Source organism: Jaculus jaculus, chromosome 5, assembly GCF_020740685.1.
Source record: "Jaculus jaculus isolate mJacJac1 chromosome 5, mJacJac1.mat.Y.cur, whole genome shotgun sequence".
NCBI lineage: Eukaryota > Metazoa > Chordata > Mammalia > Rodentia > Dipodidae > Jaculus > Jaculus jaculus.
In genome coordinates this window covers 12,273,221-12,296,807 of record NC_059106.1, presented here as the reverse complement: position 1 = coordinate 12,296,807, position 23,587 = coordinate 12,273,221, and the positions used below count along the sequence as shown (strand labels likewise).

General features: G+C 41.8%; 1 protein-coding gene across 7 annotated transcripts in view; it reads left to right on the top strand.

The window, feature by feature from the left end:
- Nucleotides 1-19,616, top strand: part of Arid4b (AT-rich interaction domain 4B) — a 147,042-nt gene extending 127,426 nt beyond the window's left edge. For 4 of the 7 annotated variants that reach the window (XM_045149564.1, XM_045149563.1, XM_045149561.1 and 1 more), the window contains 6 exons: nucleotides 986-1,178; nucleotides 2,849-4,060; nucleotides 9,510-9,623; nucleotides 12,974-13,189; nucleotides 13,662-13,823; nucleotides 17,867-19,616. In XM_045149564.1, the coding sequence (XP_045005499.1) occupies nucleotides 986-1,178; nucleotides 2,849-4,060; nucleotides 9,510-9,623; nucleotides 12,974-13,189; nucleotides 13,662-13,823; nucleotides 17,867-17,994 (2,025 nt within the window). In that variant the 3' untranslated portion in view covers nucleotides 17,995-19,616. The remainder of the gene's footprint in view (nucleotides 1-985; nucleotides 1,179-2,848; nucleotides 4,061-9,509; nucleotides 9,624-12,973; nucleotides 13,190-13,661; nucleotides 13,824-17,866) is intronic. The other 3 variants (XM_045149565.1, XM_045149562.1, XM_045149560.1) reach the window with 1 other exon arrangement.
- The last annotated feature ends 3,971 nt before the right edge of the window (nucleotides 19,617-23,587 follow it).

Here is a 23,587-nt window from a genome sequence, read left to right as displayed (position 1 = left end):
TAGACCGTTTCTCCAACCCTAAAAATCACAATAGCTTTTGTTTTTTACTTTGAATGGGACATGTAGTTGATTTGTGTACTAGTAGTACTGAAATTCAGTCTTCATACTACAGTAAGGAGCTATTTATGTTCCTGTAGGTGACACCATACTGGCCCCAAGGGCGGAAAGCCTTGTGCTCAAGTTGTTACTCTTCCCTCATTACAGAATGGAGACTAGGTTCTAAGTTTTTGAATGGCAGCTCTGTAGCTACTCAGGACTTCTTAGGTACTTTTACATCCTCATTCTTGATATGTACTGGAGACTGTGTGAATTATACCATATTTTCCATTGTTTTTAAAAAGTTACTGGAGGAAAATTTGTTTAAAAAAAACAGTGCCTGTATAAAGCAAATGGTAGAGTATTATTTGTAATTTCCTTCTAGCATGGCTACAAAACCAGATAAAGTAGTATTTAAAAAAAAAGTATTATTACAAAGACAGAGGCGGATAGAGAGGATTGGTGCACCAGGGCCTCTAAGTCATTGCAGGTGGGCTTTAGAGGCATGTGCCACCTCTGTGCATCAGGACTACATGGGCACTGGAAAATTGAACCTGCGTTAGCAGTCAAGTGCCTTAACAGCCGGTTTTTCTTTTTCTTTTTCTTTTTTTTTTTTTGCTTATTTTTATTTATTTATTTGAGAGCGACAGAGAGAAAGAGGAGAGAGAGAGAGAATGGGTATGCCAGGGCCTCCAGCCACTGCAAACAAACTCCAGATGCGTGTGCCCTTTGTGCATCTGGCTAATGTGGGTCCTGGGGAATCAAGCCTCAAAGAGGGGTCATTAGGCTTCACAGGCAAGTGCTTAACCGCTAAGCCATCTCTCCACCCCTACAGTAATATTTTTACATAGAGAACAGAGTAGCAGTTTGGGAAGCAATATTTGAGTATTAACTAGGGAATTTTCTCTAAATCATGGCTAACATGCAGTGCTTTTTTTCTTTAACCTAGAATAAACTAGACAAAGAAAAAGATGAAAAATACTCTCCTAAGAACTGTAAACTTAGACGCTTGTCAAAACCTCCATTTCCAACGAATCCATCTCCTGAGATGGTTTCCAAACTAGATCTTGCTGATGCCAAAAACTCTGATATGGCTCATGTTAAGTCCATAGAGATTACTTCAATCCTTAACGGACTTCAAGGTAAGTTACAGCCAACATCCAGTTGCATGCTAACACTTGATTTTATTATTTTTCTGTGTGTGCAGTAAGGGACTTTCATGTGGGTGCTGGGGGTTCATCGTTTTTGTATAGCATGTGCTTTACTGATGAGCTGCCTTCCCTAGCCCCATGTATTTGATTTCACTTCCCATAAATAGTGAAAATTTCTTCCTATAAGTAGCCAAATGTGGTGGTGTATACTGTGAGAGTAAAGTAGGTGGATCAAGAAGAGTTCATTGTGCCAGGCATGGTAACACTTGCCTTTAATCCCAGCATGTGGAAGCCTGGGGTAGGAGGATAGTTGTGATTTTTGAGGCCACTCTGAGACTGTGTAGCGAGTTCCAGGTCAGCCTGGGCTAGAGTGAGACCCTACCTCAAAAAAAAAAAAAAAAAAAAATTTGAAGCTGGGCGTGGTGGCGCACGCCTTTAATCCCAGCACTCGGGAGGCAGAGATAGGAGGATCGCCATGAGTTCAAGGCCACCCTGAGACTACATAGTTAATTCCAGGTCAGCCTGGGCTAGAGTGAGACCCTACCTCGAAAAACAAAACAAAACAAAAAAAAAAAAAAAAAAAAAGAAAATTGAATATAGCCTTCCTCAGTTTTAGGTGAATTTGAGGCCAGCCTGAGCAATGTAGTGAGACTTTTTCTCAAGCAACCAAAACAGAGAAATTATATAAAGATAATTGAGTGGTATCACATTGTTCTTTTTTTTTTTAACCAAAATTATTACCTTTGTTATTACTTGAAGTAAGATTGGCTATTGATTGAGGCCTGGAACACTGTTATTTAATAGACCAATGAGAATCATTGTACTTTAGTTAGAGCCAGTTGTGGTGGTTCACACCTTTAATCCCAGCATTTGGAGGCAGAGGTAGGAGGATCGCTGTAAGTTTCAAACCTTATATCAAAACAAAACAAAACTAAAACCTGAGTAATTATTGCTATATTGTTTCATATTTTATTACTATAAATATTATTTTGAAATTTTATTTTCTTCAGCTTACTCTTATTTCAAAAAATTATTTTTGGCTTTTGCCTTTAATTTCTTTCAAATCCCTATATTTTATCTTCTGATTTTTGTATTGACTGCTTAGTGGTTATAATGCTTGGCTGTTGCAATGATAATGTTTTGGATGTTTAAGATTAAACTGGTTTAATTTTTTAGAGGTCTTATTTCCTGCATGCTTTTACACTATAATCTACTTTTTTCATAAATTTGGATGTTTTTCTTTTGTTTTTCTTTTTTTTTTTTGGTTTTTCGAGGTAGGGTCTCACTCTGGCTCAGGCTGACCTGGAATTCACTATGTAGTCTCAGGGTGGCCTTGAACTCATGGTGATCCTCCTACCTCTGCCTCCCGAGTGCTGGGGTTTTTCTTTTTTATAACCAGCTTTATTGTGCATAATTTACATAAAACCAGTTTCATCCTTGTTGTACTTGTAACTTGACGAGTTTTGGCAAAAGGACACAATGATGTGATTATCATCATTGGGATCCTGGTGTGTGTATTAACCTTGGTTCTTTACCTATAAGTCAGGGATCAAAGCTAGCAACCTGGGGTAGCTGTGTACAAGAGTACCTGGCACAGAGCACACTTAGGTGTTGTTTTTGTTCTTCCCTGCTTCATTGTTCTCTTCCCTTTCACTTTTCAGCTTCTGAAAGTTCTGCTGAGGAGAGTGAGCAGGAGGAGGAGAGAGGTGCTCAGGATGCACACAGCTGTGGCCGAGAGGAGACAAAGGTGGACCATTTGACACACACCCGAAATGAACTTACTTCAAAGGAAGAACTTCACAGTCCCTGTTTGCTAGAGGAAAACAAAGTCCTTGTAGATTTGGCAATACCAAAACCAGTGTCAAAATCTCCAGAAAGATTGAGGAAAGATACGGAAGGAATATCAGAAGATAGTGATTTTGAAGAAGATGATGAAATCACAAAAAAAAGAAAGGATGTTAAAAAAGACACCACCGATAAATCTTTAAAGCCACAAATAAAGCGTGGTAAGAGAAGGCATTGTAATATGGAGGAATGTTCACAAACTGGGTCTCCAGGCAAGAAGGAGGAGAGATCCAAGAGCAAAGAACCACTGTGTGGAGACAACAGCAGCAACAGCTCCTCGGATGAGGACGAGGAGGAGCCATCGAAAGCAAAGACGACTCCCACCAAGAAGTACAATGGCCTGGAGGAGAAGAGAAAGTCTCTACGGACAACCAGTTTCTATTCAGGATTCTCAGAAGTAGCAGAAAAAAGGATAAAACTTTTAAATAACTCTGACGAAAGACTTCAGAATAGCAGGGCTAAAGATCGCAAAGACGTGTGGTCAAGTATTCAGGGACAGTGGCCTAAGAAAACGCTGAAGGAGCTTTTCTCCGACTCTGACACTGAGGCTGCAGCTTCTCCACCCCATCCTGCCCCAGAGGAGGGCCCCGCAGAGGAGTCTCTGCAGCCTGTGGTTGAAGAGGAGAATTCTTCGCCCGGGGTCGAGCTTGAAACTCCATTACCAACTGGCATTGATAGTAAGCCCACTGAAGAAAAAACTGTAGAGGTGAGCGACAGGAAAGCAGACTTTCCGAGTAGCGGTAGTAACTCAGTGCTCAACACCCCTCCCACTACACCTGAATCGCCTTCGTCAGTCACTGTGACGGAAGCTAGCCAGCAACAGTCTGTCACAGTGTCAGAGCCTGTGGCTCCAAACCAGGAAGAGATTCGAAGCATCAAGAGTGAGACTGACAGCACGGTTGAAGTGGACAGTGTTGTGGGGGAGCTCCAGGACCTCCCATCGGAAGGGAACAGCTCACCAGCCGGCTTCGACGCCAGTGTGAGCTCCAGCAGTAGCAATCAGCCAGAACCAGAACATGTGGAGAAAGGTGAGGCGGCAAACAGACATGGTGGCTTCTTTCGGGGTTTGCCCTCTTATTCCTAATTGTTTCACTGTCTTGGGTAGTGTGAGATACTAAGTCGTGCTTGTGTGAGCACAGTAGGTAATTGGAATAATGGTAATGAGATGCCTTTAACTCAAGTTTATAATGTCCTTTGCCTGAACCATTTAGACATTTCCAGTGGACCAGACCACATAGTAGAAATTGCACTTAGTTAGGCTCAAAGCCCAATCTAATGAAAATTCATGTAGTTGGCCATATGGTGTGAGCAGCTTAACTATATTCTGTAACATTGTTTTTGCAGTTGTGATTTGCAGTCTCTCTCAAACATTTTGATTATTGACAGAACCCCCACCCTTAACTAAGTACTGTATGTAGGGGGTTGGAACAACCAACTATCCAGGCACTACTTTCCTCAGACAACCATGTCAAATTGAATTGCAAGCCTGACCAACTTGTGTGAGTTTGTAAAGGAATATGATGCTTTCTTAGATGCATCGCTTCCAAATTAAAGGACCAGTGTGTTTGTTAATAACCTACAGTAAAACCTTTTTTTTTTTTCATTTTTTTGTGAAGTTGTTAAAACTGGAAATTCAAATTAGTACTTTCCAAAATTGTTAGTGTTTTCTGATGGTCAATAGCTGTATTCTGCCATTCTTTTTATAAACTACTTTATTCCGGTGTCTTAAAATCAGTCTACTCAAGGCTGACACTTGGCTTCAAAGCACACCTTTATACTGTAAACACAGAACACTAGAGGGCTATGCTTCATACAGCATATCAGAGTTTAGTATGCTAGCCTGATGATTTTATTGGCCATAAAGGGAGATGGTATGTATTAGTTTTGTTGGTACAGCCTGTAATCCTAGCACTTGAGGTGCTCAGGCAGGAAAAACAGAGCTCAAGGCCAGCCCGAGTTACATCCTCAGTTCCCAATGAGAAGTGAAATATAGGGAGAGCCTTTCTCGTAGAAGAAAAAAATATAGATATTAAGTAATTAAGGAAAAACTATAGTTGGCAGTTACTTGGTATTTGTACAGCTACTATGTTTATATAAGTATGTCATGCTGAATCAGAGAAGAAAGTCATCTTCAAAATGAAAGAACCCTTTCCCAGAGAAGGTTAGTGGGCCTTCAACAGTAATACTATAATCACAGTTCTTCAGATACTCATAAGATATCTCATAAGAGATTAAAATTAACCAAGAAGTTGTGATATCCTGTCTTCTGAGACTGACATTGCTACCCTTGAGAATCTTTATCTTTATTAAGTTAAAAATTGTGGAACTGAGCCGGGCATGGTGGCGCACGCCTTTAATCCCAGCACTCGGGAGGCAGAGGTAGGAGGATCTCCGAGAGTTCGAGGCCACCCTGAGACTGCATAGTGAATTCCAGGTCAGCCTGAGCCAGAGTGAGACCCTACCTCGGAAAAAAAAAAAAACTGTGGAACTTGAACTGGAGAAATGGTTTAGTTGGTTAAGGCACTTGCCTGCAAAGCCAAAAAGGACCTAGGTTCAATTCCTCAGGACCCCCATAAGCCAGATGAACAAGGTGGCACATGCCTAATTGTGGAACTTGAGAGTCACTGTTCTGTAGTTTTATTTATTTATTTATTTTTAATTAATTTATTTGAGAGAGAGAGAATGGACATGCCAGGGCCTCCAGCCACTGTAAACGAACACCAGATGCATTCACCCCCTCCCTTCTTGTGTTTCAGGCTTACATGGGTCCTGGAGAATCGAGCCTGGATCCTTTAGCTTTGCAGGCAAACGCTTTTACCACTAAGCCATCTCTCCAGCCCATTATTTATTTTTAAGGTTCTGTATCACTAGAAATAAATTCTTTTTGGTTTTTTGAGATAGGGTTTCACTCTAGCTAAGGCTGATGTAGTCTCAGGGTGGCCTCATGGTGATCGTCCTACTTCTGACTCCCTGCGTGCTGAGAATAAATACATGCGCTGTCACACCCAGCTTAGAAATAAATTCTTAGGCACCTGTATCACATGATTTAACAACTTTGTCTAGTAGGAATATTAGCAACTTGGTATGAGGATACATTCCTATAAATTCTTTTGGGAGAGGGAGCAAGAATTTGAGGCCTTCTCGAGCTATATAATTGAGTTAATACCAGCCTGGGTATTAACTCAGCAAGACTCTTTCCCAAGAAACAAAATAACAAAAAACAACAGTAAAGACACAGCTTAACATTAAATGAGGTGTGGTAGTGTGCACTCAGGAGGCTGAAACAGGAGGATTGCCACACATTTGAGGCCCCTTAGGAGTACATAGAACTACACCAGCCAGAGTTCCATGGTTTAAGACCCTGTTTCAGTAAACCAAATAACAATAAGCCAAAACTGTCAGAGAATCCACATTATATTAACTGTAGTAAAAGTAGAAATGGCAGTTCTATTTAGAAGACAACTTTATTTATTTATTTATTTATTTTTAAAATTTTTTTCGAGGTAGAATCTCACTCTAGCCCAGGCTGACCTGGAATTCATTATGTAGTCTCAGGATGACCTTGAACTCACAGAGATCCTCCTACCTCTGCCTCCTAAGTGTTGGGATTAAAGGCCTGTGTCACCACGTCCAGCATAGAAGAAAACTTCTTATAGAACATTTTTATTACGTAGTATCTGAAAGCTTCATTTTTCTTTTTTTAAGTTTATTTATTAATTATTCATTAGAGAGAGGGGGAGAGAGAGGGAGGAAGAAGCAGATAGGAAGAATGGACCAGGCCTTCTGCCACTGCAGATGAACTCCAGATACACACGCCACCTTGTGCATCTGGCTTATGTGGGTCCTGGGGAATTGAACCTGTGTCCTTAGATTTCACAGGCAAGACCTTAACTGCTGAGCCATCTCTCCAGCCCTGTATGAAAACTTGAGAATTAAACATTGCTGAAAAGAAACCTGACCGTTATTTTTAATGTTTTACTGTTTAGTACATTTGATATATGGCACTGTGGCACATTTATGTTTCACTTAAGGTCTTTTAAATTTTATTATTTATTTATTTATTTGTTTATTGAAAGAGGCAGAGAGAGATAGGATGGAATGGCCACTGCACACCAGTTCCAGATGTATGGGCCCCCTCGTGCATATGGCTTATGTGGGTACTGGGGAAATGAAACTGGGTCTTCAGGCAAGTGCCTAAACTGCTAAATATGAGCTGGTTGTGGTGGCGCACACCTTTAATCCCAGCACTTAGGAGGCAGAGGTAGGAAGATTGCATAGTGAATTCCAGGTCAGCCTGAACTAGAGTGAGACCTTACCTCTAAAAACAAAACAATAACAACAAAATTATATGAAGCTGTATGTGGTGGTTTAAGCCTTTTTTAATCCCAGCATTTGGGAGGCAGAGGTAGGAGGATTACCATAAGTTCGAGGCCACCCTGAGAATACAGAGTGCATTCCAGGCCAGGTCACCTTGGGCTACAGTGAGACCTTACCTCTAAAAACAAAAACAAACAATTTATATGTGTATGTGTTTGTGCATATAACTTCAGGATGGTGAGGTGACTTAGTGGTTAAGGCACTTGCCTACAAAGCCTAAGACTCAGGTTCAGTTTTCTGGTACCCACATAAGCCAGATGCACAAAGTAGTGCTTGCATCTAGAGTTCCTTTGCAGTCGTTGAAGGCCCTGGCATGTTCATTCTCTCCCCCTTCAAATAAATAAAATAAAATATTAAAAAAGTAATATGGCTTCAGGCTGGAGAAGTGACTTAGTGCTTCAAAGCACTTGCCTGCAAAGCCTTAGGACCCTGGTTCAGTTCCCCAGCACCTATGTAAGCCAGGTGCACAAGGTGACATATGAGTCTGGAGTTTGTTTGCAGTGGCTGGAGGCCCTGGTGTACCCGTTCTCTTTCTGCCTCTGTCTCTCTGTCTCTCTCTCTGTGTCTCCCTCCCTCCCTTCCTCCCTCCCTCTCTCATAAATTAAATATTTTTAAACAATATGAGTTCATTATTAACATTAAATTTGTATCTGAATCTTAATATTTTGGTTTTAGTAAATTTGACAAATTTCAGTTTCATTTTTAGCATATTCCTGAGTTACTAGACTCAGAAACCCTCAGTACTATGTAAGAACTATTTTCTGATTTATTTATTTGCAGTGAGAGATGCAGGGGGGTGGGGGAGGGACAGCAACAGAGGAATGGGCTTGTCAGGGCCTGTAGCCACTGCAAATGAACGCCACATGTATGTGCCACTTTGTTCACCAGGCTTTATGTGGTACTGGGGAATTGAACACAGCCCATCAGTCTTTGCAAGCAAGTACCTTTAACCACTAAGTCCTTTCTCCAGCCCATATTTTCTGATTTTTCTAAGAAGAATGTTTGTAATTACTCGCCTTCAAAAAGAAACTCCTGGGCTGGAGAGATGGCTTTAGCAGTTAAGGCCCTTGATTTCAAAGCCAAAGGACCCAGGTTCGATTCCCCAGTACCCGTGTAAATCCAGGCTACAAAGTGGTGCATCTGGAGTTTATGTACAGTGGCAAGAGGCCCTGGCCCACCCATTCTCATTCTTCACTCTTTTTTTCATTTTGTCCCTCTCTCCCCAAATAATTTTTTTTAGAAGGAAACCCCTAAAGTTTAAATGTTATTTCAGTTTCATTCCTGACAGTTTATTAAAAATACATATATAAATTGGGCTGGAGAGATGGCTTAGCGGTTAAGCACTTGCCTGTGAAGCTTAAGGATCCTGGTTTGAGGCTTGATTCCCCAGTACCCATGTAAGCCAGATGCACAAGGTGGCGCATCCATCTGGAGTTTGTTTGCAGTGCCTGAAGGTCCTGTCTCTTGATGTCTCTCTCTCTCCCTGCCTCTTTCTGTCTTTTGTTCTCAAATAAATACAAACAACGCTCCTACCCCCGCCCAAAAAAAAAAAAAAAAGAGTACTTAAGAGCTGGGTGTGGTAGCACATGCCTTTAATCCCAGCACTTGGGAGGCGAAGCAGGAGAATCGCCATGAGTTCAAGGCTACCCTGGGACTACATAGTGAATTCCAGGTCAGCCTGAGCTAAAGTGAATCCCTACCTCGAGAAACCAAAAATTAGCTGGGTGAGGTGTCGCACGCCTGTAATCCCAGCACTCAGGAGGCAGAGGTAGGAGGATCACCATGAGTTCAAGGGCACCCTGAGACTACAGAGTTAATTCCAGGTCAACCTGGACCAGAGTGTGACCCTACCTCAAAAAACAAACAACCCCCCCCAAAATAAATACATACATACATGCATACATTTAAATCTCATAAAGAATGCATAGTTTTTGAGCTAGGATTCCTGCATAGGGGATGTCTGATTGTATTTTGTGTTCCTGCGCTGGTGATACAACTCAGTGGTGGAGTGCTTGCCTATCATATGCAATCCCCATACTGCCACCCTACCCCAAACAGAGAGATTCTCTTTTGTGTTACTTAATTTCTTTCCCATCATAGCCTGCACAGGTCAGAAAAGAATGAAAGATGCTCAGGGAGGAGGAAGTTCATCAAAAAAGCAGAAAAGAAGCCATAAAGCCACAGTGGTGAACAACAAAAAGAAGGTGAAAGGCAGTAAGTATAAACCTGTGTTTATTTTATTTATTTGAGAGAGAGAAAGAGGTACGAGAGATAGAGAATGGGTGTGCCAAGGTTTTTAGCCACTGCAAATGAAGCCCAGAAGCCTGTACCACTTTATGCATCCAGCTTACGTGGGTTCTGGGGAATCGAACCTGGGTCCTTTGGCTTTACAGTCAAGCGCCTAACGCTAAACCATTAAATGAAGGATATTTGTATATGGGATTCAACATTTTGATTTTGTCTACCTCCAAATCTCACAGGCTGGATGTAGTGGCAAGATGTCTGTAATCCCAACACATGAGAGGTAGACACGGGGATCAGGAGTTAAAGATCAGCATGGGCTACATGAGACCTTGTCTTAAAAAACAAAAAGCAAACAACAAACCACACCAGCTGTTTTTGATCCCTTAGTACGATCACTGGTGAAGGATCAGGTAGCCCTTTAACAGTCAGTCGTAGCTGGTGGCACATCAAGACCCTCACTTCCTCTGCTTGGTTTACATTTCTTTTTACACATCTTGAAGCATGCTAGGCAGTGAAATTGCTTGTTAGTAAATATTCAGGACAAAATGAGCATAGAATTAAACAATCAAGGCAGCTTAAGAGATACAGTGCCAGTCTGTGACATGTCTCTGTGTTCCCCAGCTCTGTGGCTTGAGAGTGACCAGCAGTCGAGCTAAGTGTGCTTGGTCGTCACACCCGAGCTGCGTGGGTTATGTTCGTCAGCCCACAGGGAATATGATGCTGCTTCTCCCGAGGGCTGTGCATTTGACCTTTTGTAGGGAAAGTAAGAAGTAGAAAATATGTCAAGAATTTTTTTTCAGGTGCCCCACACTGAGCCCCGCTGTTCTTCCAGGAGATTGCTGCCTCCTCCACTGCCTGACCTGTGCCAGCAGCTGGTTTGGCTGCACAGCAGTGCAGAAAAGGGTCACTCGGACGCTCCTGACTTCCAGGCGGTGAATATGGCGTCCTTGGGGCTCTGGGTGGCTGTGCTCAGCCAGGCCATAATAGGCAGGCTGTACAGGCCACAGCACTGAATGGGGCCATACCTTGGGTGGCTTAGCTAGGAGTTGCTGGGGTTCCAGAGAGTCAGGGGGACTGACAGACAGCTTTTGTAAGATAAGAGTGCTGGATCTTATTCTCTGAACGCACAATGGGTGTCATGTTGTTTCTGTTGTCTGTTGTAGAAGAAGTGAATATATATGCCAGGTGGGCCATCAGTTACTTGGTGCAACTTATAGAATATTTAAATTGTTTTCCTTTTAACACTATAATGCTTTTGTTTTTAAAACAAAATACCATTTAAATGGTATTTCCTACAAGGGCTCATCCTTAAAGAACTGAGTAATATATCAGGAAATTCTAAATATTTAGTAGTTGATTGTATTTCCCTTCTTAATAATTGGATTTCTGCCATTGTCAGTTAATGTATTAGCCATTCTATGAGAATTACTTAGTAAAGTGAAAGAACTGACTGAATCTAACATGATACTTTCTGTCCAGAAAGAGATAATTCTAGTGGTACAGATCCTCTCTTCATGGGGTAAGCAGTCAAGAATGAGGATATACTGAAGCTTAGTTAGTAATGCTACAAAATTATTACAGAGGCTTCTGAATTCAGTTTCTCAAGCTTTATTTACTTTTTCATGTGTATGGGTGCACATGTTTGTATATGTTTGCATGCATATGGTGCTTGTGTGGGGGTGTGCTTATATGTGGTTTTATGTTGGTGTGCAGGTGCCTGTAAAGGAACAGCTTCCTTTCTTTCTCTCTATTTACTGAGGCAGGATCCCTCACTTGAAACCAGGGCCCATATGAGTTGGTTAGCCCAGCGGGCCAGTTTGCCCCTAATCCCCATCCCATCTCTGCCTCCTGAGCTGTGGGATTCCAGGATGCCACCATTGCTGGTGTTGACATAACGCTGGGGATCTGAATTCCATTCTTGCATGGGAACTACTCTATTCACTGAGCATCTAGCGCCTCAGACTTCTGAATTCTTCATAAACTGAATATATTTACCACAGAGAGATTGATGGTTTGTTTTAGTTAGTAGCTAAATGCAGCAGTTAACTTTTATTGTACATTTCAATTGAGTTTTTGTCAGGAATTCTTTTTTTTTTCTTTTTTCACAATTTTTATTAACATTTTCCATGAAGGAATTCTTATTTTTAAATATTTAATTTTTCATTTGAGTGAGAGAAAGAGGCAGAGAGTGAGAGAATGGACATGCTAGGATCTCCATGTACTGCAAGCGAACTCCACATGTGTATGTCACCTTCTACATCTTGCTTACGTGGGTCCTGGGAATTGAATCTGGGTCCTTTGACTTTGCAGGCAGGTGCTTTAACTGCTAAGCCAACTCTCAGCCTTTGGAATTATTTTTTAATTAGTTTGTGTGTATAGGTATGTGGATGGGTATGTGGATGTGGGAACATGGATGTGTGCCAGTGTGATCATGTGGAGGTCAGAGGACAACTTCAGGGTGTCTGTTTTCTACCTCCTTTTAGTCAGGTTATCAAAGAACTGCTGGACTTCAGATGAATGTCAGACTAGCTGAGCTGTGATTTTTCAGAATCTCCTGGTTTCATCTCCCATTGTTATACCAGATACATGTGTCATTTTGCATCTGGTGTTACTGGGGTACTTGGGAATTGAACTCAGGCTGGCAGGCTTTGCAAGAAAGATCCTTTATTGATGACAGTACAGTGTTGTTTGTGCACACAACCTGTAGGATTAAAATGAACAAGTTTCCACAATGAGTCATGTTGAGAGCTGTGCTATATTCTATTTCATTTATTTGAGAGAGAGGGAGCGAGAGAGAGAGAGAGAGGCAGAAAGAGGGAAAGAGAGATTGAGAGCCATTGCAAACGAACTCCAGATGCATGCTCCATCTTGTGTGTCTGGCTTACGTGGGTACTGGGAAATGAAACCTGGGTCCTTAGGCTCTGCAGGCAAGCAAGCACCTTAACCACCACTAAACTGTCTCTCCAGCCTGAGAGCTACTATATCCTAACAGAACAAGGAGCCATTTGTATTATCACTGGATATTTGATAATCTTATCTCATAGAATAGATAGTAGAATATGATCTTAAAAATCAAGTTGAAGTGAGAAAAGTTTTTATTTTGTCCTTGGCTAAGATACTTTTGCATTTGCATGTGATTTTTTATGTTTATCTTTATCCAGGGCCTTGCGCTTGCTAAATCCCAAGTCCAATTTTCAATATTTTATAGGTCAGTTTTGTGTGATAGTCAAAAATTCAAAGAGAGAATTTGAGCTAAAGCCAAACCAGTGACAGATTTGTGGTGACCTGTTTTGTGCATTAACACTTCCTTTTTCTTCCAGCAAACAGTAGTGACAGTGAAGACCTTTCAGCTGGTGAGAGTGTGACTAAGACTCAGCCTGTCAAGTCAGTGTCCACTGCAATGAAGCCTCATAGCACCAAATCTCCTGCGAGGACGCAGTCTCCAGCAAAGTGTGGGAAGAATGGGGATAAAGACCTGGACCTCAAGGAGCCCAACAGCCGGCTGCCCAAAGTGTACAAGTGGAGCTTTCAGATGTGTAAGTGATACAGCCAGTTGGGTTAGGCAGTAACACTAATCCAAGTCATGCCAATGGAAGGCTCTGAAGAAGAGTCCTCACTGAGTACAGGTTGGCTGGACTGGTACTTACCATGTAGCTTAGATTGGCCTTGAACTTGTGGCAAGCCTCCTGCCTTACAGCCGTCTTAGTGATGGGATTATAGGCAAGTGCCATCAAGCCAGGATGATTTTTAAATGATACACTGTGGTAACAATCTGTGTGACTAGAAATTAGAAATTTGAGCATAACTGGGTGTATTTGCAAATGCCTGTTATCCCTGGAATGAGGAGACAGACAGGGTCCTGAGGCTGGTATGATTTACTATCAAAATCCTGTCTGAAATGAATGTTTTTAGTATACCTTACCTTTCTTGATCATAATCTACAGCCATAGTGTATATGTTCTCTTTTTTTGTATTAACTTTTTAAAAAAAAATCACATATTAATGCAGGTTTTAAATTGACAGCGGACCTGGAAAATATGACAAGTGCCGAACGTATTACAATTCTTCAAGAAAAACTACAAGAAATCAGAAAGCATTATCTGTCATTAAAATCAGAAGTAGCTTCAATTGACCGGAGGAGAAAGCGTTTGAAGAAGAAAGAGAGAGAAAGTAAGTATTTCTTCCCGCTGACATGCTCTGTAGTCATGTTGGCATTGGTCTGTATTTTCAAATTCAAAAAATTTTAATTTAATAGAAACTTTATATGGATACCTCATGTGTTGGTACCATTCTTTCCCTGCTTTATGCCCCTACTCACTGAGAGCCCTCCTTGGTGGAATTGCTGGTATTAAATAGGGAGTTGCGGTGATGAGTTGTGAGAGCAGCAGTCAGCCACTGTTGGGGGGAGGGGGAGGGGGCGCAATGCCTCTGGTTATTCCCTCCCACCCTGTGGTTCTTACATTCTTTCTGCCCCCTCTTCACAAAATTCCCTGTGCCTTGGTTTATGTACTGGTTTTTTAAGAGAGAGAGAGAGTGAGTGAGTGAGTGTGTGTGTGTGTGTGTGTGTGTGTGTGTGTTAGCACATCAGAGCCTCAGCCACTACAACCCAATTCCATATGCTTGCGCCATCTAGCAGGCATGTGCGACCTTGCACTTGTTTTACCTTTGTGCATCTTGCTGACATGGGTTCTGGAGAGTGAACATGGGTCCTTAAGTTTCACAAGCAAGCGCTCCAGCCTGCTGTGTGCTGTGAGTCTGCTTTAGTGCTGCTTTGGTACATTTGAGAGTCCTCGGTGTCTGTCTCCCTGGCACCGGTGGTCAGGCTTGTTGTGGAAGCAGCACTCTTGCTCATCTTGCCAGTTCCTCTGTGCTGCATGTGGGCCCTGGCTGTGTGCAGGGTTGGGTCATCTCCTGCCAGGGAGTTGGCCATCTATTCTTGTCTTTTTTTTTTCCAGGTAGGGTCTCACTCTGGTCCAGGCTGACCTGGAATTAACTCTGTAGTCTCAGGGTGGCCTTGAACTCACTGTGATCCTCCTACCTCTGCCTCCCAAGTGCTGGGATTAAAGGCGTGCGCCACCACACCCGGCTGGCTATTCTTGTGTTGTCCACAGATTTGTCCTCTGTTCTCACTGGTTTCTGAAAAAGAAAAGCAGACCTCTCCAATGGAGAATGAGATCAGGATAGGTTAAAGTAGATAAGCATTGTTAGTATCGAAAGATTTTGATGAATATAGCCTCAATTTTGGCCAAAGGCTCGTGGGGTGCCACCATTATACAGATGTGTACACCTTGTTGGGCTGGATGCTTTCATGTAGCAGTGTCCCCTGCTAACATGCAAGGTTGTTGGCCGTTTCCTCTAGCAGCTCATGTCTCTTACCTGCCTCCTCATCCTCATTTCTAAAGAAAGATCTCAAATTGTCTTTGCCATGGATTGATTATTGCTGCCATGGATTTCTTCATTTCCCCCAAGTTGAACAATGTTGAGGGATGTTAAGGCATTGAGTGGGTGGATTATTCTATTTTAAAAACTTAGTTTTGTACCAGGTGTGGTTGCACAGCCTTTAATCTCAGCATTTGAAATGTTGAGATAGGAGAATTTCTGTGAGTGCGAGTCTATCTTGGGCTAGAGTATGACCCTGCCTCAAGAAAGGAAAAGAGGAGCTGGAGAGATGGCTTAGCGGTTAATCGCTCGCCTGTGAAGCCTAAGGACCCCGTTTTGAGGCTCGATTCCCCGGGACCCACATTAGCCAGATGCACAAGGGGGTGCACGCGTCTGGAGTTCGTTTGCAGTGGCTGGAGGCCCTGACGTGCCCATTCTCTCTCTCTTCCTCTCTCGCTCTGACTCTCAAATAAATAAATAAAGATTTAAAAATACTTTAAAAAAAAAAGAAAGGAAAAGAGAAAACACAAACAAAACATATTTTTGGCAGGTAATTGTACATCTTTAATGGGAACAGTGACTACTACATTCATACCGTGTGTAATAATTAACTCAGGATGTGAGACTGTACCTCGAAAACCCAAAATAAATAAATAAAACAAACTTTTTTTTTTTTTTTTTTTTTTTTTAAAGAGATGCTGTTGAAGTAGCAACACTGCTGATGGGTTGGATGTGGTCAAAGCAAGAGGGGACTTGGGTTGTTGATGTCCAGATTTTTGGGGTCAAACAACTGGACACATGAATCTTTTTATTTATTTATTTTTGAGGGGTTTTGGGGTAGGGTTTCACTGTACCCCAGGCTGACCTGGAATTCACTATGTAGTTTCAGGTTGGCTTGAACACATGGTATCCTCCTGCCTCTGCCTCTCAAGTGCTGGGATTAAAGGTGTGCACCACCACACCAGGCTCTTCACATGAACCTTCTGAAATGTTCTGAAAAATGAGGCATGGCTTGGGAAGCATAACAGATTCCATTGTGTGGTTTCAGACTATTAAGTTCTGAGATGCTGACCAGGCCTACATTGGACAACCAAGTAGATACTGGGGTGTGTGGATTTGTAACCAAAGGAAGAACCAGGCTGTAGAGACGCTTTCCAGATCATTGGCAGCTCAGCAATATCACTGAAGAGGCTTTTATAGCCATGTTTGGGGTGTGTGTGTGTAGGGGGGTGTTGTTAGCAAAAAAGGAAAGCATGGGCAGGTCATCTTAGAATGAAACAGGGTTGAGGAGAAATAGAATCAGCAAGACTTGAGAAGGGGTTCACCTGAATGAAGGAGGAAAAGGAGAGCTAGGGAAGATGGCTATGAAAGGAGGCCAGTGGTCAGCTATTGTGATCTGCTGATGAAGGCTGGAGATGCCAGTGACCTGACAATGGCGGGTCATTACCTTCTCCAGAGCATCACCATGAAGCTATAGACGCAGAAGGTAGACTAGAACCAGCTGGGCATGGAGATGGTACAGCTAGAAAAAATAGCTCTACATATTTAGTCATTCATTCATTTGAGAGAATGGGCATTCCAGGGCCTCCAGCCGCTACAAACGAACTCCAGATGCACTTGCTGCCTTGTACATCTGGCTTGCGTGGGTCCTGAGGAATCAAACCTGGATCCTTTGGCTTTGCACATGCCTTAACACTAAACCATCTCTCCAGCCCCAGCTTCTCATTCTTGTCAAATAGTGGAATGTATAAGAAAACTAATGGGAGAAAGATGAAGACTTTACTATTTGATTCAAAGCCTTTATTTGTATGACTTAACGGTGTGGTCATACGCTATACCCCCTCCCCCTTTCCTTTTTCTTTGGCCAGAACTGTGCTTGGAACCTACGGCTTTGCACATGCTGGGCAGTTGCTGTGCCACTGCCTAGTTCTCAATTTGTTTCGTGAAGGAGTCCTTATAGCCAGGTGTGCTGTCTATCTGCTTGCAATACACTAGCTTTTCCGTTTTATTTTGGTTTTTCAAAGTAGGGTCTCTTTCTGGTCCAGGCTGACCTGGAATTAACTATGTAGTCTTAGGGTGGCCTCGAACTCATGGGTGGGATTAAAGGTGTGCACCACCACACCCAGCTTTTTTTTTTTTAATTGAAAACTTCCATAATTGTAGACAATAAGCCATGGTAATTTCTACCACCCCCTCCAGCACCACTTTCCCCTTTGAAATTCTACTCCCCATCACATCCCTCCTCGCCCCCACCAATCAGTCTCTCTCTTATTTTGATGTCATTTTTTCCTCCTAATATGATAGTCTTGTATAGGTAGTGCCAGGCACTGCAAGGTCATGGATATCCAGGCCACTTATTGTCTGGGGGGAGCATGTTGGAAGGAGTCCTACCCTTCCTCTGGCTCTTACATTCTTTCCACCACCTCTTCTGCAATAGACCCTGAGCCTTGGAAGGTGTGATAGAGATATTTCAGTGCTGAGCACCCCTCTGTCACTTCTTCTCAGCACCATGGTGCCTTCTGAGTCATCCCAAGATCACTGACATCTGAAAAGAGAAGCTTCTCCAACCAAAAGTGAGAGTAGCATTAACGTATGGAATGAGTGTTAAGAAAAGTACCTACTGGGCAGTTTGGGGAGCTTAATGTAGTGGGTGGTTGGTTCCCCTAACAGATGTGCCACTGTTGCACCTTTGACCCATTTGTCCTGGTTGGCCAAATATAAGGCTTGCAGTGTAGCTTTTCCTTTCTTTGCTGCTCTTTGAAGGCAAGTGAGATCTGAGGACCAGTATTTTACTACTTGTGTGTTAACTTCCTGCTTGTTTCCCTCATCCTCAGGTGCTGCTACATCCTCCTCTTCCTCTTCACCTTCGTCCAGCTCCATAACAGCTGCTGTGATGCTCACATTAGCGGAACCGTCCATGTCCAGCGCCTCACAGAACGGAATGTCAGTTGAGTGCAGGTGACAGCAGGACTGGCTAGAGCACTTTGCACTTGATGGCTGTTGAGGGCCACGTCTTTTGTATACTGCACAGTGGCACAAAAAAATCAGACAAGCACTATTTTATATTTAAAAATTGTTTCTTGACAAGCTGACTTGGCACTTAAGTGCACTTTTTTATGAAGAAAAAGTACAATGAACTGCTTTTCCTCAAGCAATAATTGTTTCCAACTTGTCTGGGACTTGCGTGTCTGGTAACTTGAAGGCCTTCCACTGTGGCAAATGGAGGCTTTTCACTGCCTGTAGAGACAATACAGTAAGCAGAGTGAGGGGGCAGAACATGTTAAGATAACTTACTGTATATGTATTCCCTCGTATTTTGTTAAAGCTGGAACATTTGATATTTTTCCATTTATTTATGAAAAAATATGAACCTATTTTCATTTGTACAAGCTAATTGTTTTTTAAAGCAAGTCACCTTAGGGTGGCTTTAATTGTATAAGTCAAGCACATGTAATAAATTCAAAACCTGCAGTTAACAGGATATTAGACCTCAATCCTGGTAACCAAATATTAAAGATTCTCTTTAAAAAAGACTGCACATGTTTACAGGTTTGAATTAGGCTAAAAGGTCTTCAGTGGCTTTTCATGCCCCTTCAATTGGAAAGGAACTACTGTACTTTGCCATTTTTCTATAAATCAGTATTTTTTTTTAATTTTGATATAATGCATTGTGTGAAAAGAAAATGGCTAATAAACTGTATTAAATCTTAAACAATGTATAAAAATTGTACTTTAGCCAGTTCAAAATGTATATTTATTCATAATGAATTATAACAGTTATATTTTTGTGTTTTCTTGTAAATGTTTCTTTTCCCTTAAATACAGATAATTCATTTGTATTGCTTATTTTATTATGAGCTTACAACAAAAAGACTTCAGGAACAAGCTGTTAGAATTGTTCAAGGTTGTTTATATGAACTGTCTCACAAAGATGAATATTATTTTAAATATAAATAGGTAATTGGGGTAGTAGGCCTATAAAATTAAATGCCTTGTATAGAACCCAAAACGAACACGAAGTTGCTTTCCACTTTTATTGACTTTCAGTTGTATGATTCTGGTCTGTTCTGTTCGGCACTTGTATTTAATTCTTCACCTTTGTAAGACATGTGTATATTGCGGATGTGTTCACTGAAGCTATTTAATACCTGGCACTGTTAATACACAGTACTTTATTGTACAGACTGTTTGAATTGTAGTTCTGTGTGTTTTTTTTTTTTTTTTTTTTTTGGTTGAATGGGGCTGGCATATTTTGTTTCCTGGCAGTACGACATGAGACTCTGGAGCATGTCCTTGTAGATGCCAACATGTCAGAACCCTCACCTCAGTCCTTCACGTTCAACTTCCCTACGAAAAGCATCTCCAGTCTTGTAGTGTGTGCTTTCGGTAATTTTGTTGAAAATGGTTTCAAGTTATTCAGATTTGTACAGGACTGTAAAGATTTGTTCACAGCAAAATGTTGAAGAAAAAGCTTATAGAATAAAACTATACAGTATATATTAGGATCTGCAAACATGAAGAATTATGTAATATATTGTACAAATGTAAGCAAAGGCTCTGAAATAAAATGCCATAGTTTGTGAATCTTTGATTCTGTTTCTAAAAGAATAAGTAATTTTAGTTCACAAGTAATTAAAGTGATACCCTAAAAAGGATGCATTCTGCCTTTAAAAAATTAAAAGCCTGGGTTGGAGAGATGGCTTAGTGGTTAAGGCATTTGCCTGCAAAGCCAAAGGACCCAGGTTCAATTCCCCGGGACCCATGTAAGCCAGATGCACAAGGGACACATGCGTTTGGAGTTCGTTTACAGTGGCTACAGGCCCTGGTGTGCCCATTCTTTGTCTGTTTTTCTTTCTATCTATCTTGCTCTCTGCTTGAAAATTAATTAATTAAATTGAAGGCACATTACCTACGGCTGGAATAGAGCTCTAAGATGCAGCACAGGCCCAGTATGCATAAGTTCTGCTTTTATTTCCAAGTGACACAAGAAAAGGTCTGTTAATCAGATACATACCGTTTTATACCCTTTTATATATCTTTGTATATATTTTGCTTGAATGTGAAAGTGAGTTTTTTTTTTTTTTTTTTTTTTTTTGCTAGCTTGACAGTAGGACTTGGCACACTTTATTTTTTTTATTTTATTTTTTAAAATATTTTATTTTTATTTATTTATTTGACAGAGAAAGATGGAGAGGGAGAGAGAGAAAAATGGGCATTCTATGGCCTCTCGCCACTGCAAAGGAGCTCCAGACACGTGCTCCCTTGTGCATCTGGCTAACGTGGGTCCTGGAGAATCGAACCTGGGTTCTTTGGTTTTGCAGGCAAACGCTTTAACCACTAAGCAATCCCCCCAGCCCTTTATTTTATTTTTATGAATGAGAGAGGGAGGGTAGATAATGGCATGCCAAGGCCTCTATTGAACTCCAGATGCATGCTTCACCTTGTGCACATATGTGATCTTGTGCATGCATCTGGCTTATGTGGGTTCTGGGGAGTTGAACCTGAGCTCTTAGGCTTTGCAGGCAAGTGTCTTAGCTGCAATTCCATCTCTCCAATCTATGGTGCACTTTTTTTTCTTAAGTTGAGCTGGGAGCAGTTGGGGAAGGAAAGGTTTTCTTCTGTTTTTGCTCTCTTTAAAGTACAAGTATTTATTTTACTTCTCTGTTAGCAGCAGAAAATGTTAGTGTATCAGGAGAGTGACAAGGAAAATAAACTTCAGAGTTTATGGATTACCAATGGCCGAGTCTAAAAAGAAAAAAAAAATGCTGGTTTATTGAAAGATAAGTATGTATTTGTGGGGGGGAAAAAGCAACAAAACACTATGGATATAGAAACAAGTTTATTTTTCTAAGTTTTTGTTCAACTCACTTTCTGAAAAAAAATTTTTTTTGAGGTAGGGTCTCACTCTAGCTCAGGTTGACCTGGAATTCACTATATAGTCTCAGGGTGGCCTCAAATTCACAGCAATCCCCCTACCTTTGCCTCTTGAGTGCTGGAATTAAAGGCATGCATCACCATACCTGGCTACTTTCTGAATTTTAATTCATATAATATGCTAATTGTTTTGCCTATTTTTTTTAAGTTTAAATTTTTTTAATTTTTTATTATTATTAACAACTACCATGATTGTGAATAATATCCCATGGTAATGCCATCCCTCCCCCCACTTTCTCCTGTGAAACTCCATTCTCCATCATATCCCCTCCCCCTCTCAATCAGTCTCTCTTTATTTTGATGTCATGATCTTTTCCTCCCATTATGATGGTCTTTTGTAGGTAGTGTCAGGCACTGTGAGGTCATGGATATCCAGGCCATTTTGTTTCTGGAGGAGCTTGTTGTAAAGAATCCTGCCCTTCCTTTGGCTCTTACATTCTTTCTGCCACCTCTTTCACAATAGACCCTGAGCTTTGTAAGGTGTGATAGAGATATTTCAGTGCTGAGCACTCCTGTCAACAGCACCATGATGCCTTGAGTCATCCCAAGATCACTGCCATCTGAAAAAAGAAGATTCTCTACCAAAAGTGAGAATAGCATTAATATATGGGTATGGACATTAAGAGAAGTGCCTACTGGGTAGTTTGAATGAGCATAGTATATACATTTAGCCAGACATCAGCAGATGTTACACCCCTAGGGCTCATGACTAGCCCTGTTGTAGATTTTCAGTATCAAGGATGTATTCCCTCCCATGGAGTGGGCCTCCAGTCCAATTGGAGGGCAGTTGGTTTCCACCATGACAGACGTGCCACTATTGCACCCATTGGCTCATTTGGCTTGACTGGCCAATTATAAGGCTTGCAGCTCCACTGTTGAGTATCTTCACTGGTGGTATCTCTTCCTCCCATTGAACTGCATGCAGAATGACTTCTTCCAGCTTTCTGTCAGCTGGTCTACATGGAGGAGGTTATCAGCTCATTTCCATCAGGATTCTCAGTAGCCTTGCAGCCCAAGTATGTGGAGTCTGCAGCAATAGGGTCTTACCATCTATTACTGGTGGGAAACCAAGGGACTTGGCAATGGCCTATAATGTTTGGAGGAATCAGGAACCTCCCTTGCCAACTTCCAGGGATCTCCCTGGAAGGTATCCCATTCCTAGCACTGAAAATTTTCTAGCAACAATCTATGGCTCCTGAGTGTTCCATTGACCAACAAAGTAGGTTTCTATGATTTATTTATATCTTCTTAGAAAAGAATGTTTTAATTTATTTATTAAGCCATCTCTCCAGCTATTTATTTATTTATTTTTAAATGCCTGAATACTTAAAAATATTTTTAAAATTTATTCATTAGAGAAAGAAACAAAAATGGGTGTGCCAGGGCCCTAGCCACTGCAAACCAACAATAGATAAATGCACCACTCTGTGCCTCTGGCTTACGTGAGTTCTGAGGAATCGAACCTGGGTCCCTAGGCTTCTTAGGCAGGTGTGAAAGTGAGTTTTTACGTTTGTGGGTGATTGCATGTCATAGCACATGGTCTACCCCTCAGGGTGTCTGTACTCTCCAACTTGCCTGCAGCAGGCTCTTCCTTTTCTATACTACTACGCATGCATCAGCCTCACCTCCAGGTTCACCTGACCTCTACCCTATTGCTCTAGGTATGTTGGGATCACTGATGCATGTGCCATTTGGCGTCTGGGTTTTCGTCGGTGCTGGAGAATTGAGCTTGGAATGTCAGGAGAACCTTTGAGACTATTTCTGTTCTCCAGGTGTGGTTCTTACCTGCAGACCCAGCACACTGAAGCAGGAGCACTGCTGTGGGTGTAAGGCTAGCCTGGGCTACATTGTGAGATTTCTTGCTCTGTTACCCAGCTGGGCTCAAACTGAATTTTCCTGTCTCAGCCTCCCAAGTGCTGAGATTACACATCTGTGCCACCACACCCATTACTTTTTTTCTTTAATTCTTCATACTGTTAACAGCAGTGTTTCTTCTGTTTTGATGACAGCTTTGTCACACTTTTGAGTGCTGCTTGCTCCTGTTAGGCATAGCTGCACATTGGTAGAACAGTCAGTGTTCAATTTGACGTGTTGTTGGTGATTTCAATATACATTTGTGATTGAGCCATTTCTTTGCCCCAAAATATTCACCATGAAAAGTAAGTATGGAGGAAGAAGGCCAAAGGTAGAGGTTCATAATAGGTTGCAGAAGGCTTCCAAAGCCCTTAATGACTTTGCAGTGTATATTGTTCACTACAAACTGAGGAGGTTGGAGCTCAAATCGAGTGTAGTTGAGGATGGAATACAAACAATGGGTTTGGCTGCTCAAATCAGAGCCAAGGAGTGTGAAGTGTCAGGAACTGCAGAGCTCCTCTCACTGGCGAGAAAACCAGGATCACAAAGGTCCTGCTAAGCTGAATGCTCCAGGTGCTGTAAGGCCTGGCATTTTAGCACTGAGACTCATTTACTCAGCTTCAGAGCATGCTGACCGCTGACAGTGCAAAGCAGAGCCCCTCCAGGAATGGCCCGATTTGTCCACCCTTCCTTGAGGACACAGCATGTCCAGAGCACCTTTTCTGATCTTCCCTGCAGCCAGCTGAGGCCTTGCTGAGAACAGCATC